The 19709-nt window shown below is 37.6% G+C and overlaps 1 protein-coding gene across 1 annotated transcript in view; it reads left to right on the forward strand.

Annotated features, from left to right (window-relative positions):
* The window catches only part of GPR158 (G protein-coupled receptor 158), a 327088-nt gene that overhangs the window by 209512 nt on the left and 97867 nt on the right, over positions 1 to 19709 (forward strand). Inside the window, 1 exon segment of the mRNA XM_007445867.1 lies at positions 8144 to 8212. Within this exon segment, the coding sequence (XP_007445929.1) occupies positions 8144 to 8212 (69 nt within the window).

The following is a 19709-nucleotide window of genomic DNA, read 5'->3' on the forward strand; positions in this document are numbered from 1 at the left end:
TTACTCTTCTTGCAAGTAGGGGGCATCTCTTACACCTCATTAAATCATCCATTTGTTTATCCACCAAAATGCTCATCATATTTCTTTGTACATTTGTAAATGTCTTATCCGAATGGAACTTTTTGTTAGACTATCTCCAAATATCAGACACAGTATGAAATATCTCTTCATTTTACACTCTGTCTAGTCATTCCATGCACTTCCAAACATGCTATAGAAGACAGACAATGTGTTAAAGACAAGCTTAACAGTTCTAAGCAATTCTGTTTCTGTTCTCACATTTTTTTCCCCCATTTAAGAAGCCTGAGGAGAGTTGATGTTGTCCAGCTAACATCTAATGGGCCCTATTGCCTATGTGTGAGCAGTAGTATTTTAAAGTAGTCACCTTACAGATCACAGTGTTCAACATACCAAATTAAAAAAAAATTCTGAGATTAGAAAGTTCAAATGGTGAAGAAAGATTGCTTAGATTTGTTGCTACTTAGCAATCAGGTGAAACTGAGCAAAAAATGTCATCTCTTGAATTTCTCTGGGTATAAAATATACTTAAGTTTAAAAGAATGATTGGTGTCAGACTAGATGATATTTGAGTTTACCTCAGTGTAACTAAGATTGATTTTTGAAAAAGTAAGCAAAGTGTTTTGTCTCATTAATATCAAATTTTAAAGTACTTAATACTTTATGTTTTAATTATTAGCATTCCATTCCATTTTCATGAGGGGGAATTTGTTTTTTCAGTGATCTACTTTTTATTTGAAAATATATCCATTACTCTCAATAGCTTTTTTTTTTTTTTTTTTTTTTTTTTTTTTGCGGTACGCGGGCCTCTCACTGTTGTGGCCTCTCCCGTTGCGGAGCGCAGGCTCCGGATGCGCAGGCTCAGCGGCCATGGCTCACGGGCCCAGCCGCTCCGCGTCATGTGGGATCTTCCCGGACCGGGGCACGAACCGCGTCCCCTGCATCGGCAGGCGGACTGTCAACCACTGTGCCACCAGGGAAGCCCTCTCAATAGGTTTTAATCAATAATAGAATAAGCAAATGACATATTCTGTTTCAATAATTTCATGCCACTTTACTTAAGTAATCCTTCTCAAGGCAAGATTCTTTTTGTAATATTTTAGTCTGTACCATTCACTTCGGTGTGCTTTTTTTTTTTTTTTTTTCCTTGCGTTATGCGGGCCTCTCACTGTTGTGGCCTCTCCCATTTGCGGAGCACAGGCTCCGGACGCGCAGGCTCAGTGGCCATGGCTCACGGGCCCAGCCGCTCCGCGGCATGTGGGATCTTCCCGAAACGGGGCACGAACCCGCGTCTCCTGCATCGGCAGGCGGACTCTCAAGCACTGCGCCACCAGGGAAGCCCCGGTGTGCTTTTTTGACACTTAAGAGAATTCATCTCCATGAATAGAGTATGAATTACTCTACTTATTAGTATTGAAAAAAAAAGGGAATAGGAGGTTGCAAATAGATTATAGAGAAGTAGTAGCTATTTTTGTAAAGAAGCTGTGGGAAAAATGAGGACAAATCAGGACATAATCGTCTGCATTTTGGGAATGCATTCCAGTGGCATCTTGCTTGGGGAGGCTGAGTGCGGGAATGACAAAGTCTAATAGGAAGTGCTTTGGCATTTAAGTTGCTTTGGTCATAAGCACAGACAGGTGACCCTGGCTGAGTAAAGGTGATCCAAAATGTTCCTTCTCATGCATTCTAGTTATTCTGCATCTCTGCAACGGCAGTGAGAGTCAACCACTTTGAGTTATAAAATCAGGCACTGAACTCCTAAAAGATGAGACACTTCTAGGTGTCCACATCATCTGAAACAAAGCAAAAGGGGAACAAGGCAAGCATCTCACGAAATCCTGCAAAGCAACCAGGAGACGTTTCTGCCCAGCAATGCATGGTGAACCATAACTAACAATGAATGAATGGTTGTTTTTTATTTCACATATATAAAATATCATTGACTTTTTTCTTAGTGTGCTGTACTGTTTTAAAGAATATGAAACTATGTATACGTTACTCTGAATTTTATTTTTGGATAAACTTATTTTTCTAAAAGGTCTTAAACACCACCATTGCAAATTACCATATCATACAAAAATGAGCTTTCTTATGAAGTCTTAGAAATTTAAAAGAATTCCTAATTAAGGCCATGTGACAATTTGTTTCAATGTTTTACATAAAACTGTCAGGAATTTAAAATCGACTAGCAACCTTTTTTAAAATTATTAATTAATTATTTTATTTTATTTATTTTTGGCTGAGTTGGGTCTTTGTTGCCGTGCGCGGGCTTTCTCTAGTTACGGCTTGCGGAGGCTGCTCTTTGTTGCAGTGCGCGGGCTTCTCATTGCGGTGGCTTCTCTTGTTGCAGAGTACGGGCTCTAGGCGCGCGGGCTTCAGTAGTTGTGGTGCACGGGCTTTGTTGCTCCGCGGCATGTGGGATTTTCCCGGACCAGGGCTTGAACCCATGTCCCCTGCATTGGCAGGCGGATTCTTAACCACTGCGCCACCAGAGAAGCCCTAAATTGACTAGCAACTTTAAAAACTAATATCTGAACCAAATTCCTTAGTTGTAGTTTATTTTTAAATACTCTAATAATGCTACATATTTTTTTATTGTAGTATTACATTCATTTCTGTTCCTTTGGGTAAGAAGGTGACTGAGGGACAGATGGGATGTACAGAGGAAATCGCCCTGACTTGGGATCAGCAGTGGTGGATGATGGGACCTTGTTCTGTTACTCGTTGGCTGAGTGAGCTTAGGTATGTTGACACCACCTCATCTATCTGCCCATGAAAGATTGTCCATGTCTGTTGACTGAGAGCCTGCTCTGTGCCGGGCAGCATGATCACTAATCTTTACAGCAGCACTTCATGGTGGGCATTATTACACCCATTTTATAAATGAAGAAAGTGAAGCTCAGAAGGTCAGGCAACTTGCCCAGGGTCACACTGCTAGTGAGCCACCAATGCTGAGATTCTGAACTGTCTGCATATAAAGCCCATGTGTTCATTCCACAAATTTATAATTCTCTGAGTTATTTATACTTCACTTTGGGAATCTCTATCCTGACCATATTCTGCTTTTTTATACCTCTTTTACTGCTGAGAATTCTTCTGAAAACCTGTTATTGATTTTTAGCTAACCACATTTTGAGCAATTGTTCCTTGATACATTTTTCTAAATCTGATTGGTTTTTCAGTGTGTCATCACAGATCTTCTCTAGACAAACTGATTTCATGTAGTTTGTCAAACTGGATGAGTCTGTTCTCATCCCTTTATATAATTGTAAATAAAATTTTTGAAAATAGTATCCTCTTACCTCTCAATGTCAGGATTCTTTTCAGGACATCTTGCCTTCAAAATATTGTTGTGTAATTATTTCATCAGATGGTTGTCGGGTTTCATTTGTAATCTCTCTGTCTATGGTTTTCTCTACAGAAATAGAAGAATTAAAAGAAAAAGTGCAGCTCGTGAGAATGTTCTGCCAGAACGGCAAATTCTTTTTGTAAATGATGTAGAGTTACAGAGTCCTGGTTTATCATCCAAACGTATGCTAGTTCATTCTTTTCAGAATCTGATTCTCTTGCTTTCTTGTATTTTCATCGTACATGCTGAGATCCAGCTGTATAAAAATGTCTTCAGGCCCAGAGGTTCCTTTTGTAATAGAAAGAAACTTTAATTGCTGCAAGGCTGAAGATACCAGCTGTGTTCAAAAATAGCTACACTGTTTTAGCAAGATATACATTAATTTCCCCAGTGGTGAAAAATGTTTAAAAAATATAAATGAAGTAGTTAGTCCATATAGGATCAAGGAAATAATGACAAACTATTTTAATTATGTTTAGAAGTTCAGACTTTAGCATTCTTATCATCTTATTACTTCCAGTAAGTTAGCTTCCTTTAGGTGCTTACATCCTAGGCAAATCCTAGGCACATTCTGTGACAAGCTATGCTTCATCTTATGCCTCTGTACTTTACATCTGGAGATTATGGAATTTAGATACTGACTTTGACATAATTTTATCAAATTGGTGCAGTAAGATTAGCCCTTCTCTTTTGTCTACAGGTTTGATATCTGGCTGCTGTAAACCCTCGTAAGCCAGTTCTGAAAGTTTAAGAACTGGGGAAAGTGGGATGGAGTGGAGTGAGGTAGAATCTGCTCTCCTCTTTTGTAAACTCTGGAATGATATTTATTAGGCTGTATGGAGTCTAAGCCAGAGAATTAGGGTCAGTAGCTCCCCCAGGTTTATATTCACCTATAAGTGTCATACGTACATTGTTTGATCATTTTATGCATGTTGTCAGTACTGAATAAAATTTATTAAGTAGATATTAGTTAGGAAGGGCTTTGTTTAGAATTCTTTGCATATTATGATACCTAATGGTGGAATTTTCTAATAGTTGAGTTGTCACATCTTAGATGATTTTTCTTTAATTTTATTTATTTAATTATTAAAATGTATGTTACACAGCAGTATATGACTACATTTCCAAAGAAAGTAAAGTATTTCCAGATAAGTTGATCTATCCTCAAATCTACTGCTCCAGGAAATAAAATACATTGTTATCAGTTTGGTATATATCCTCCAGACCTGGATTTGATATAATATATATATATATATATAGTTATATTATATATATATATATATATATATATATATATATATATATATATGTATGTATGTGTATATATACACACACATACACACACACACAGAAAACACATGGTGTTGCTTTGTATGTATGTGTTTTATATAAATAGTACCATACTTTGTATTGTTGATCATTTTTCAAGAAAGTTTTTCAAGGGTTTGCCAGTTAGCAGCTCTGGTTAAAAAGAGTTCCATACCCCCATTTCTATCTCAGGCAAGACTGTAAAGGAGATGAAATTTTTTTCTTGGCCTCTATTATTTTGTGCATTATCTTTTTCATCCATCTTTATTTTTCAATCCCTCCTCTCTCCTTTCTCATCCTATCACTTAGACCTTAAGGAAAGGATTCCTATCCTTCACTTTGAGTGTAAGTCAGTGTATTACTTACAACACATATATTAATTGTTAGCACCAAGTACAAAATAGAACGCTTTGTTCCAGCTAAAAGAACTTCCAGTACCAGTAAGACAATGCGGAAATGTTTTAGGGAGCATGAGATTTCTTCTTTGTCCCTGAAGTCCCACCTATTAGGTACCTGCTCAATCTGTGAGGCCATGAGCCAACTCAGCCCAAGCATATTTTGAAAGAAAAAGCACAAATTTTGAACAGGGCTTACATTTGATTATGGAACCATTTGTCGGAGTTCCAGTTTATAATTTGAAATCATGGGGCTCCTCTACTCAACCAGAAGGAAGGCAATGAGGTATTAAAAGTTCAGCATGTCCAAATGAAAAGGAGACAGAATATTTGCTCTGAGAATATGTAACAGCATGCACCACTACAACTGTTTTTATGTGGTAGTGATGGTTGTAACATAGCTAAGAGCCCAGTGGCCCTAAACAAAGAACTTCTGTGTTCCCTACCACCAGGCTTTTGCTCCTCTGGGGTCATTTTGGACCCCAAACTTTAAAAAAAAATGTTCACAGCTACTTACATATACCTCTGTGGTTTTCAAGTTCATGATCCTGCTGCTGTTTTCTACCTTAAGGAATGCATACCTACTTATTACATATCAGGCAAGATGCCAGCCATTTTTATATACTTTATATTTTATCAAAGATGTCAGGTTTAATAAGGCAAAGGTGAGGATACCCATTTTACAGGTGAGGCCATTGAAGTTCAAGGTCACCTGACTAAAGTGGTTGTTTCATAATTCAAACTGAGATGACGTTAACTGCAAAGTCTGTCTTTTCCATTAAGCCTTGCAGCTTCTTTTTATATCCCTTGTTTTCAAACAACATTGCATAGACTTCTTTTTATAAGCAGTCTTGCATTATATTTTGGACTCACTCTAAATTAGTGTCATTTTGGAGAAAGTTTAAAAACTAAACTATGGAGTATTCATAATTAGGTATGAATGTAATTTGCCGTGTTGGAAATTCTGCCAGCCAAAACCCATTTAAAGTCTTGCTGATAGAAGTTTTCTTTTCACTAAGAGCATCTGCTAGCTAAAATAATGACCAAAAGGGAGAAGCCACTCGAATAATCAAGTCTGTTCACTGACTAAACTTGTTTCTCTGTTCCCAAATTCTTAGATTAATGAAGACCCTGAGTTGTTTTGAGGGATTACACAACGTATTCCTCTGTGTCTAGCAATGTCCTCCCAGTGTTTTCAAGAGGAATTAGAATTTTCTTTCCCTGGCTGTCCAGTTATCTGACACTTTTTTTGTTTTTAATGTAATGGACTTGTTGTTTAGCATTTCACTGCCTTTTTGTGGTTGCAAAATTAATTGAACTACTTAAAAGTATTTCCCTGTTAAGATATATTTACATCAGGTGTAATTTGTGTATACATTTTACGTTGCATTGAGTGAAAACACAGGTGTTCTAGAAAGACCTGTTTTTGTGTTTGTATTCTTAACCGATATGTTTACTCTATATTGATATTTGAACTCATCAAAGCAAAATTTATTATTCAAAATAAGATTGATAGTTTGGTCTTTCATTTCTTGTCACAGCTCTAAGCATTTTGCTTTGGGAAGAGAATACTATTTTGAGTCTAACAGAATATCTTAAGATCATTGAATATATTTATGCTTAGCAAACTTTAAATAATCAGGAAGCTTATTTGAAAATCAACTTATTCTTTTGAATTAATAATTTAGGCATTTCACAAACTGAGATGCCTCTGTTTTTAAATGTGATTTATGTTATTTAAATAGTGAAGCTCTGTTACTGAGTTTTGGGAACGATGTTTTGACATGGTGCGAGAGGTACCACTGAGTTGCTAAGACCTTGTACGTATTTTTGTTTTATCCACTGAAACCATTGCTCAGGTATTTGTGAAATGGCTTAGGGATAGCATTCAGAAATGCATTTGTGGAAGTCTCACCTCACATTAGTCAGAATGGCCATCATCAGAAAGTCTACAAGGAACAAATGCTGGAGAGGGTGTGGAGAAAAGGGAATCTTCCTACCCTGTTGGTGAGAATATAAATTGATGCAGCCACTATGGAAAAGAGTATCGAGGTTCCTTAAACTAAAAATAGAGCTTCCACATGATCCAGCAATCCCACTCCTGGGCATGTATCCAGAAAAGAAACTAATTCAAAAAGATATATGCACCCCAATGTTTACAGGAGTGCTATTTACAATAGCCAAGACACGGAAACAACCCAAGTGCCCATCAACAGACAATTGGTTTAAGAAGATGTAGTATATATACAATGGAATATTACTCGACCATAAGAAAGATTGAAATGTTGCCATTTGCAGCAACATGGATGGACCTAGAGAATATCATACTAAGTGGCGTAAGTCATAGAAAGACAAATATATGATATTACTTATATGTGGAATCTAAAAAATAATACAAGTGAATCTATATACAAAACAAACTCACAGATAGAAAACAAACTTATGGTTACCAAAGTGGGAAAGGGAGGAGGGGGAGAGATAAATTAGGAGTATGGAGTTAACAGGGACGTACTACTATACAGAAAATAGATAAGCAGCAAGGATTTACTGTGTAACACAGGGAACTATAGTTACTATCTTATAATAACCTGTAATGGAAAATCTGAAAATATGTGTAACTGAATCACTTTGCTGTACACCTGAAACCAACAATATTGTAAATCACCTATACTTCAATTAAAAAATCAAATTAAAAGAATATCCTTTTTGAAAAAGAAAAAGAAATGCATTTGTGGCTGATGTTTCAGCAATACAGGCAAGACTTTCTGTGTCTGTGAATTTCTTAGATTGGAAGGATCTTCTAAATAGTGTTCTCAGTTCAGTGATTCAAATTTTAGACAACAAAATTCCATGAAGCCACTGGCAATATCATTAAGTCTACCACCACCTTTATAGTCAGTCTTATTGCATGTTTCAGTTAAGTCCACCGGTCTGAAATATAAGCCAATTTCTGGTTATTTCCCCCCACCAAAGAATGTTGTTCTGCTTGAGGCATTGTCACAAGAGCTTAAATTCTTCCATGCCTAGAAATGTCAATTTACATTGACATTTTTATTTTTGTTGTTGTTTTTAGAGCATCAGGGCATCGGGCCTTATCCTGTTGGAAACAATCCTTTTTGGGTCTCTGCTTCTCTACTTTCCGGTAAGTAACATATTTTTATCATTGCATTTTTAAAATAGCCATTTTATTTTGCTATATACGTATACTATATTATATAGACTATATACTATATGTATATGTGCTTATATATATTTCTATATCTGTATGCAAGTTTGTATACCTATATCTATATTGTATAAAATGTAGATGTAGATATATGGTAGATATATAAACAAGGGCTTTACAGATATTTAAATCCTGGCTCTTACCTATTGGGTGACCTTAGACAAGCTGATTAGCATTTCTAAACTAACCTTGGTTTCCTCTAGTAAAATGGAGCTAATTATTCTTTTCTTCCCAAATTTGTGAGAAGTGTTAACTGCTTAAGTGAGCTCACATATGAAAGGCGCATATGTACATATAAACACTGGTTCCCTTCTTCTTCCCCCTCTATCTGAATCAGAACCATGAGACACACCAAGTAGTTAATGCTGAAAATTGCCAAATGGTTACATAGACAAATGAGCAGAATAAATGTGTGTGTGGTACTAGTGGTGTGGATAATCACAACAGACCTTCCTATGACACTAGTTACATATCTGTAACCAGAAGATAAGTATTGATTCTACTAATTCAATTCAGCCACTTGTATTCAGCAGTTCTTGTGTGTTAAGCACTTTGCTAATCTGGGAGTACTCTGTAAGTGAGAGAAACTTGCTTTCTCTTCTCAAGAAGGTTACAGCTTAGAAGAGGAGATGAGGAAGTGCAGGTAATTATAATATAATGTGACAAAAGTTAGGAAGAGTAAAACTGCAGGATGCTGTGGAGGCACTTAGGAGAGACGCCTAACCAAGTCTGGGGAATAAAATGTCACTTGAGCAAGATCTGAAAGATGAATAGATGTTAGAGAAGGAAAAGGTAGACCTTCCAGGGCACCACATTCTTTTTGGTTTTCCCCTTACCTCACCAACTGCTTCATTTCAGCCTTCTTTGCTGATTCTTAATCTTCTTTCCCACTTTTTAACTACTTGAGTGTCTCAGGACTAGTCCTTGTAGCTTGCTTAGTCTACATTCTCCCTTGGGATCTCGTCTAGCCTCAGAAGCTTTAAATGTTGTCGAATTGACAATGACTCCTAAGTTTATATCTCCAGCCTAGACTTTTCCCCCAAGCTCCAAACTCACTTTCAGCTGCTTACCTGCAACTCCATTGGCAGGTCCAGTAGAATTCCCTGTCATGTTCCTAACTGAGATACTGACCTCCCAAAGTCAGCCCGTCTCTCTGTCTCCATTGACGGCGACTGCAGCCTTCCGGTTACTCAGGCCCAACACCTGGGAGTCATCCTTAACAACTCTCTTTCTCTCACATCCATCAGAAAACCATTCAGAACATAGCAAAGATCCAGCCACTCTCCACCAGTTCACTGTTAACTGCCCTAGCCTAAACCACAGTCGCTGTCTTATGAGTTATTGCCGCATTCTCTTCGTCCATGCTTACCCCCTATGATCTGTTTATCTTCAAAATATCAAGCAGTTTGAATGCCAAGGTTAGACCATGGCATTCCTCTCCTCAAAACTCTGAAAAGGTTTCTCATTTTACTTATAGTAAAAGCCAAAATCCTTAGGATGGGCTTCAAGACCCAACATGATTTGGATCCTGTGCCTGCATTACTTCATTTTCTGATCATCTTTCCTGACTCACTGTTTACAAGCGTCCTTAATCTACCCAGGTTTTCTACTTCTTGAATTACATTTTCTATTTCTCATTAAGATAGAAATGTATTTAGGTATAATCATTTTTATTTTTCCATACAATTATCCATATTACTTAAGTTTTCTAATTTACTAGCATAGAGTTATACACAGTAATTAATAATAGAAGTGGTATAATAATACAAAGACTGTTTATCATGCCTGGTACTGTTCCTGTATAAATGGCATGTTGTACATTGTAACATTTAATCTTCCTGGTTGAACTAGCAGGCAGGTATTTAACCAAAGTCATAGAATCACCCAGTTACAAAGTGAAAGCCTGAAATGACTTCATTAATCTGAGTAATAATCTTAATCATCTGAATATCTTCTCTTGCTGTGCCATCATCTTTTTCGTGAACCTCTGCTATTTTAAAATATATTTTCTACCCAGTAGCCAGAGGGGTATTTTAAAATATCAAATATAACCTCTCACCACTTCTATAGCTTCTCAGTGTTCTTAGAATAAAGATCAAAACCCTGACATGGTTTATGATGTTATGTAAGTGTGGTCCTTACCCCACCCCTTCCCCCCAGCCTCATCCAATACTACTTTTCTCCTCACTTTCTACATCTGCCTACCCTGACCTTCTTTCAGTTTTTAAATGAAACAAGATCTCTCTCATGGTAGGTATAATAATGGCTCCCTAGAGATGTCCACAGTCCTAATTCCTGGAACCTGTGAATACGTTACCTTATATGGAAAAGGGAACTTGGCAGATGTGATTAAATTAAGAACTTCAAAATAAGGAGATTATTCTGGATTATCTGAATGGCCCAAGTTTCCTAAGTGAAAAAGAGAAACAGAAAAGAGAGAGTCAAAGAGACAGCATCATGAAAAATATTGGACTGGCTACTGCTGGCTTTGAAGGTGGAGCAAGGGGCCACAAGCCAAGGAATGCAGGCGCCTCTAGGAGCTGAAAATGGCGAGGGAACAGACTCTCCCCTTGATTTTAGTTCCATAAGACCCATCTTGGACTTCTTACTTCCAGAACTGTAAGATAATAAATCTGTGCTATTTTAAGCCACTAAATTTTTGCTATATCACAGCAGCAACAGGAAACTAATGTGCCTCTTCTCATAGGACCTTTTTGCATGCTTTTCCTTCAGTTTTGAAGAATCCTCCTCTCTTCTTTCCCCCCATTCCCATCTCACCAATTCTTCTGCCTATTAACAACTAGTCATCCTTTAGATTTCTACTTAAATATCACTTTTTCAGGAAAGCTTTCCTTGACCGCAAACTAAGTCAAATTCCTTATAATAACTTCTCATGGAATCCCTTTCTTAACCACACCTATCTCTAAGTATACATTCAAAAGTGCAATTATTTGGTTAGTGTCACTCTCCCACACAGACTCTAGTTCAGTGAGAGCAATGGCCTGTTTCTGTGTGGCTCACTATTGTACCTGCAGCACTTAGCCCAGTCCCTGTCACCATAGTTGAAGCACAGTAAATATGCAGTGAATGAATGAATGAGGTTATATTTGGATGCATTTAGAACTGTATCCTAAACTAGTGGCTATTGTCCTATTGAAATAGCCTCCAAAGAATCTGCTTGACTGTGGAAGACCAAGAATGATAGTCCTATTCATACGACTTTATTTAGTGCCTACAGCTAGGCATTAAAACACTTTTTAATGTTATTTTTAGGTGTTAGCAAATTTGGGTTTATTTTTTACTTATTCAGATCAAGTGGCCATAATAAGGAGCACGGCCTAAAAGCTATAGAATTTTAAAGCCTCATAAACAGAAGAAGTATTCTAGAAAAGAAGGACGTTTGAAAGAATAGTAAACGTTAGGCTGCTAAATGTTCAAAGCAGTTATTAGAGACCCTTTCATTGACTGGGATCCAATCTTGAAAGTCACCTAACGGACCTATGCTTGTGATGATATCAAGTACAAAGAAAAAGAGGAGAGAGAAATGGAAATTTAAAAAGACTAAAAGACAACACTTCTGCTTGACAATTCTATTGTGCCTGGAAGGAAAAAAACAGAAAAGAAGACTTACCAAACCAATTCTGTCCAACAGGAACATTAGGATGCCTCATCATGTTGCCTTCATGTTTAACTAGCTGTCTAGTTCATCTTTCATAACAGAAATTCTTTCTGCAACTGCTTGAATTATTAATGTGTAGCTCTCAATTTCATGCCGCATACCTTGGTTTTTAAATAAGTTAGTGTTCATGCTCTGATGGCAGAAAGGGCCAAATTATTTAATGAAGATTTGGATGTAGCATAAGATACAGGAGGAGAAAAGACATTAAAATATATTATTGATTGAGTATGGAAAGGGAAGTAATTTTATTTTAGGTGAGAGGATGGAAGATGATGTCTCAGAAATTGATAATAAAATCTTTGGCTACATAGGGAATGTTTATGCACATGGGTGTATGTGCATAGAGTGTTCTTGACAAGAAGAATAACTTGGTCATTAGACCAGAGCTTATTGGCTTCCTTGGGTGTTGCAGAGTAAAGTTTCTGACTTTGGGCTAGAGTTTTTGCTATAAGGAGGACCTCTATAATAAATGATAAAGGTGATTAAGAAAACCTAATATAGCCAAGTGACCTAATTATTTGATGGTGTAAATGTGACCTATATTTATCTGTTAAATATTAATATCTTACTACTTTCTCTGTTCCTTGTGTGGCCTGTACCAGAATTGCTCATAAAATTTTTACTTGGGGTTGCAGTTTTTTTAAACAGTGTTCTTGAGTAAAGTAGAATTGTTTTTCGGGCTGGGTAACTCCATGGAAAGACGCTTTGAGGAGATTCACTGTTCTACTGAGTTGTTATGCAGTGAGCCTTTTCTTCTTTTTATGCCGCATATTGTTGTACAGATTTGCAAGAATTAAGGTTATTTTTGCCTTTTCTAAGCAATCTTAGACTACAGACGATTTCATAACAATGCTTATATTGGAAAGTCCAAATTAGAGATTATCATCATTGTCTAGATAAGGACAAACCAAAATCTGACTAAATTTAGCATTGTTATAATTGGGTAGCAGAGAGCTGAAGCTTTTAAAACATTTTCTTACAGATTCTCAAAAGAGATTCATGATTTGAAGTCCACACATTTGTGAACAAACGATTAGTCCTCATAATCACCTAAAACAACTTTCATACAATTTATAAAAGAAAGAAAAAAAGAGCTTTAAAAAAACCAACTGAAGTATATTTTTCTTGCTAAATCACATAAAATGACATATTATGGATTAATAAAACATATTAAGTAATATGGAGTCTAGAATTTATTTCTGGCTTGACCAAGCCACCGGTTTTAGCTAATAAAGTAAATTTTTTCCCTTTAATCTTCTTTCTCTATTTGATTGATGGATGTGCCTTTCTATACAGCATATACCAGTACATGTATAAATATGGTACTTACTTTCAGGTTGTTCCCCCCACCCCAGCCCACCCCAAGTCTTGTAAAAAAAAGAGCTGCAAAATATTAGTACTGGAAGGGACATCAGACATAACTTAGTCTTGATTCAAACTCTGTTTTGCAAATGAAGGAAGAGAGGCTGAGAGAAATTTCAGCTCCTCCAACTTTCCTCAGCGAGGTGATGAGAAAGCCAGGACTAGATTCTAGTCTGTGGTTTCCTGGTCCAGCACTCTCTTCACCCTAGGACAGTACTTCTGATGGAGGGGATGGATGTGAGATGCAGGTGGCATTAAACTGCGTCATCAGGGAGGCTCGTGTTCTACCCCTTCATCAGTCACCTTTCCTCATTAGGCTTCCAAGGAAATAAAAGGCACAGAGGATAAAACAGGGAACCAATTTGAAATAGCTTTAGGTTTGGCACTAAGGAGTTTGATGTAAAACTCCTGTGAGCTCGGATGGACCGTGCTGTTGAGCCACGTGAAGTTTCTGATATTCAGTTGTTTAACCTACAAAAATAGAAATTTTGTCTTTCGAACTTAATAAACAATCCCATTAGACCATGTCAGGTTAGTTTCAGTGCCACAGAACCTCACTCAGTTAAGAGACTGCTTTTTCTATGGTCACCCCAAAGCCTAAAACTAAAACTTGGACTTTTTTACTCCAGTGTAGAGCATGTGCAGCCTCCAGAAGCAGAGAAAAAACCGGGAGCATGTTGCTTCCACGCGTAGAGCTTAAAGGGCAGGAAATAAAGGAGAGAGAGTTGAAAGTGGGGAGGGAGGGTGAGAATCAGACCATGAGAATATAGTTGAAGCAGCCAAGTTTTTAATCCGTTACTCTTATTTTTTATTTTGATGCTCGAATTAACCCAGAATTGGCCAGTGAGAGTCCCTTCAAGCTGGCTCCTGCCTTCTTTGGATCTGATTTTGCCATTCTTTGAGCACTTCCCTCCTTTCTATTTCAACAGAAAGTACTTTCCCTAGAAGTTTATCATTTAAACCATTTTTAAGGCTACAGTTATTAAGTACATTCATACTGTTGTGCAGCCATCACCACCGTCCATCTCCAGAACATTTTTGTCTGCCGAAACTGAAACTCTGTCCTCATTAAACACTAACTCTCCCTCCCCCTTCCCCAACCCCTGGTAACCACCATCCTACTTTCTGTCTCTGAATTCGCTGACCTTGACATTTTAAAAGAATACAGGCAGTTATTTCCTGGAATGTCCTCAAGTTGGGTTTGCCTGATGTTTCCTTGTACTCAGATGCAGGTTATGCATTTTGGGTGAGGATGCTACTGAAGTCACTTGCTATTTCCAGAGCATCGCATCATGTTGCTTGGTCCCAACTTTGTTGCCGTTGTTCATTTGGCCCGTCCCTGTCATTATTTATTTTCTAGCTTAGCAAGGCCTCATCATGTTGTTGTCAGTGCCCTTTGACATACCAGGCTTTGAACATTTCTTAGCTTTTTGGCACTGTAAGATGTTCCAGGCTTATCTTTTATTTTCCCTACCCCAGCCCTGGAATCAGCCTTTTCTCCAAGGAACTCTGGTGCTTTTTAGGGGGAAATGGTAGCAGTTCACTTCTGAGACAGATTCACTTCCATTGTGACAAACGTAGGGCAGAAAGTTCCCAGCTTTACAACTAGGCCAATGTTACAACTAGGCCAGTGTTTCTGGACCCTCAGTTACCTAGGAGATTTTGTAAGGAGATTTCTCCTCAACTGTAAGATTCTATCCTTAAGACTTAAGATTCTATCCTTTAAACTGATCTAGACTACATCTTACTCAGTGCCATTTAGATCCATTTGGCTTGGTACCAGAGCAAAAGAGAAATAGGAAATCGGAAGGAAAGTTACGACTCATGAGCACAGCAACACTGTCAGAGAAAACAATAACATGGGGATGGCTGTTTCATGCCGATATAGCTCAAAGCGTGTGGGGATAGAAGACTCTTAATCCACAAACAGCTAGAGGATTTCAGGAATATTGGCTAAAATATTGAAATCAAAAGATGTCAGAGAACTAGACTGCCTCTTCAGGGGAGTTGGAAGCATGTGATGCCAAGTCACTTTGTTCTCTTCTCTAGTGTAGTTTAGAGGAATAGAAGGAATGGATGTAAATGCCGTGGGGTTCTGTGCAGTTCCACTTCTCCCCTCGTTCCTGTGCTCCTCTCCCCTACCAGCCTCCAGACAGAAGTCTGATCTGCTGGGTAGGGGGAATGGTTGCCTACAGGCAAAGGCACGGAGGCTGTCCAGTGTGAGTATTCTAGGGCATTTGGTGAAGAGTCTTGGGTCAGCGATGTGTCAGGAAGTAACTAATAATCTTTTAGCTGAAAGACTTTTAATAAACCGAGCCTTAAAGAGTTGAGAATTGGACCCTTAGTTTGTCAGTGAAAAACAGCAGTTTTCATCTTTACTAAAATAAGTACCAATTCGACTATATGCCTCTTAAAAATACTTTGTTGTTTTTGCGAAGTATAATAATTTGTTATTTACAAACTAGGACAAAATGGAAGAATACAAGGAAAAGGTAAAAGATCAATAAAAAGTTGTTATTATCCAGAAATAATCATTGTATACATTTGATCATTTTAGATATCTGTATATGCACATATATAAATTGAAATAGAAAATGGATGGATGGCGGAAATTGAGATACAGATAAGATTACTCTGAGGTTTTTTTAACAAAAATTTTAATTGTAATCTTTATTATTTTAATTTAAAAAACTGAGGTGAAACAAGTTACTACCAATGTTTAGATAAATGAATCTTCACAACAAGGATTATTAATTCTAAAAGATCTTTCTAAAGTTAAATTGGGTTAATTTTTTTTTTCTTAGCTGTGTGTTTCAACTTTAGATAGTATCACTTGAATTCAGCTGACAGCTACGAAATTGAACTCAGTTTCTTTCGCCCCATCCTCCCACTCTTTGAGTTCTGTTAGTTAATAATTTTTGAATTGTTAATGTTTATAATATGCAGTTTTGAAACTATAATTCACATAGTTGTTCACCCTTAGGTCTATATTTAATGTCTTCCGCTAATCTTTGTAACCTGACTTCTTCAGTCCTCAGTTCTTTATTTTGATCTGTTCCTTGGTTTTCATGCAGGAGTATTGAGTTCTGTAGTTCTTGAGTTCTTAACATGCTTGAGAATCTCCACCCACTGTCCTTAGACATGAAGAATAAATTCCCTGGTTATAAAAAATTCAAGACACTTCCTATTGCTCAGAATTTTGTCTTTTGTCTGACTATTTCCAGATCTTGAAATAGCCTGATTTCTCCCTCCAATGGATGACTTGATATTTCTGCCTTGATGCCAATAAGTCATTCTTTAGTCTTGCAATTAAATGATCAAACTAGGAGTTAACCTTGAAATTTATCATCCTGTTATTATTTTTTTTCTTGGATCATGGTGTTTCTTTTCAATATATAGATGTAAGGCCACTTTAATTCTTGGGATGGTTTTAAATTATATTTTTAATTTTTTGTTTCTTCTTCAGGAACTTGAATTATGTATACGTTGGATTTTCTTTTCCTTCTATATCTATGTTTCTAGTAATTAGTGTATCTTTGTCCTTTTCTGTTTTGTTTTGTGTGTTTCCCTCAAGATTCCATGATCTTCACACTATTCTCAATTGTGTTTGTTCTGCTTGAGTTGATTCCAATATTCCTTTAACCTCTCTTAAGTTTTTAATTTAATTTTCATTTTTATATTTTCCTTCCCCGGCATTTTTTGGAGTGATTTTATCTCTTTCTGTTTTTCTTTTCTCTTCTTTGATCTCTATTCTCTTTTTCGTTGAGCTTCTTTATCAGAGGAAATGTTTCCTGTAATTTTTTTGAGGCTATGAGAATTATTTATTTGAACTTTCATCAGTTTTCTTGGGTGATGTCACTTCTGTTATCCGTTCTTCATCTGCCTTTTCAATCCAGTATTTAAACAGAGTCTATGCTGTTTCCTTTCTGATTTTTATCTCTTTTTCATTGGGATAATTATTTTTTATTGTGGTAAAATACACATGAACTTACCATTTTAATAATTTTTAAATATACATTTCAGTAACATTAAGTTCATTCACAGTGTTGTACAATCATCACTATCTATTTCTATAACTTTTTCATCATCCCAAATTAAAACTGTATCCATTAAATAATAACTTCTCATTCCTCCTTCACCCCCAGCCCTTGGTAAACTCTTTTCTACTTTCTGTCTCTATGAATTTGCCTACTGTTGGTGCTTCACGTGAGTACGTGAGTAGCATCGTAACACTATTTGTCTTTTTGTGCCTGGCTTATTTCATTAAGCATAATGTGTTCAGGGTTCATCCAGGTTATGGCATGTGTCATAATTTCATTTCTTTTTATAGCTGAATAATATTCCACTGTATGTATATACCACATTTTGTTTACCATTTGTCAGTTGGTGGACATTTGGGTTGTTTCCGCTGTTTTGCCATTACACCTAAGCTGCTATGAATGTTGGTGTACAAGTATCTGAGTCCCTACTTTCAGTTTTTTGCGTGTAGGAGCAAAATTGCTGGATCCTGTGCTCATTTTCTGTTTACTTTTGAGGAACTGCCAAACCATTTTCTAAAGTGGTTATAGCAGTTTACATTCCCACCAGCAATGCACGAATGTTCCAGTTTCTCCACATCACACCTTTTATTTTCTCTTGTTTATTTATTTATTTATTTATTTTTGCGGTACGCGGGCCTCTCACTCTCGTGGCCTCTCCCGTTGCGGAGCACAGCCTCCGGACGCGCAGGCTCAGCGGCCATGGCTCACGGGCCCAGCCGCTCCGCGGCATGTGGGATCTTCCTGGACCAGGGCACGAACCCGTGTCCCCTGCATCGGCAGGCGGACTCTCAACCACTGCACCACCAGGGAAGCCCTCTCTTGTTTATTTTTAATAGTCATTTTAATGGGTATGAAGTGGTAGCTCATTGTGGTTTTGATTTGGTGCTTTTCATTTTTGAATGAAGCAGTTTTTTTCCAGCTGTTTTATAAAGAATTAGGTGGAGAGCAGCAGGAGGAATAGGTTGAGTGAAGCTGCCTCTTCATTTTGAGATCACACAAAGCCCCATGGTTAGTCTGCATTATAATCTGGGGCTGCACCTTCTTCTTTCACCCCACTTTGGCTCTGGCTCTTTTCCTTGGCTAGTGTGCTGCTTAGGTCCATCAACGAGGATGGCTTGTCTCCAAATCTCTCTCCAATCTGGGATGATGCTGTGTTTCTACAGGAAAATTCCCCAGTTCTCCTTTGGCCCCCTATGCCCTAAGATTCATTCTCCAGTGAACAGATTGCTTCCTGACTGAGCTCTGGATTAGGAATGTAACAGCTCTATGTGTATTTCTTCATTTTGGTGCAACTTTAACTCTTGGGGCTTCTCTTTTCTCTTTTCTCCCTTAGTGATTCTCATCTATCCTCATAGCTTAATATACTCTCCTCATGCCAAAACCAAATAAATTTATATCTCCATCCTAAATCTCTTTCCTGAATTCCAGACGTGTATGTGCACCTACCTATTCAACATCTCTACTTGGATGTCTGGTAGACATCACAGACTTAATACATCCAACACTTAATTCCTCATTTCATCACCACCACCAGACCTGTTCTACCAGCATAATGCCCCTTCCAGTTGGTAGCAACTCCATCCTTCCAGTTGCTCAAGACAAAAACCTTGGGTTTATCCTTGACTTCCCTTTATCTCTTGCATCCTGTATCAAGTTCATCATGAAATAATCCTGTCGGTTCTATCCTAAAAGCATATCCAGACCAACCATTTCATACTGCTTCCACTGTTAGCACCCTGGTCTGAGGCACCATCGTTGAGCATTAAATTATTGCAATGACCTTCTAACTAGCCGCCCAGCTCTCCACTCTTGTCCTCCTGTAGTCTGTTCTCAACACAGCAGCCAGAAAATTCCTTTTAAACCTAAGTCAGCTACTCCTGCTCAAAACCCCACAATGGCTCCCCGTTTCATTCAGCATGAAACTTAAAAACTTAAAAGCCTACATAATCTGCTCACCTATCTCTTCCTCTTACTCTGGAAGCAGAGTAAGCACTGGGCTCTTCCTTGTTCTCAGACGGGCCAGGCACACTCCCACCTTACTGACCTACACCAGCGATTCCCTTTGCCTGGAACACACTTCCTCTTATCTATGTGACAGCTGCCTCACTTCCTTCACAACTTTGCTGAAATATCTTCTCTGTGAAGTTCACCCTGTTGAGACCCTACTTTAAACTGCAGACTGCCTTGTTCCTCAGAGGACTTCTGATCGCTCTCACGCTGGTAATATATATATATATATTTTTTTTTTTGCATAGAATTTATCACTTTATATATAAGTTTTATTATCTTTATTTCTTACATATATATATATATATATATATATATTTTTTTT

Source organism: Lipotes vexillifer, unplaced genomic scaffold (assembly GCF_000442215.2).
Source record: "Lipotes vexillifer unplaced genomic scaffold, Lipotes_vexillifer_v1.1 scaffold738, whole genome shotgun sequence".
Taxonomy (NCBI): Eukaryota; Metazoa; Chordata; class Mammalia; order Artiodactyla; family Lipotidae; genus Lipotes; species Lipotes vexillifer.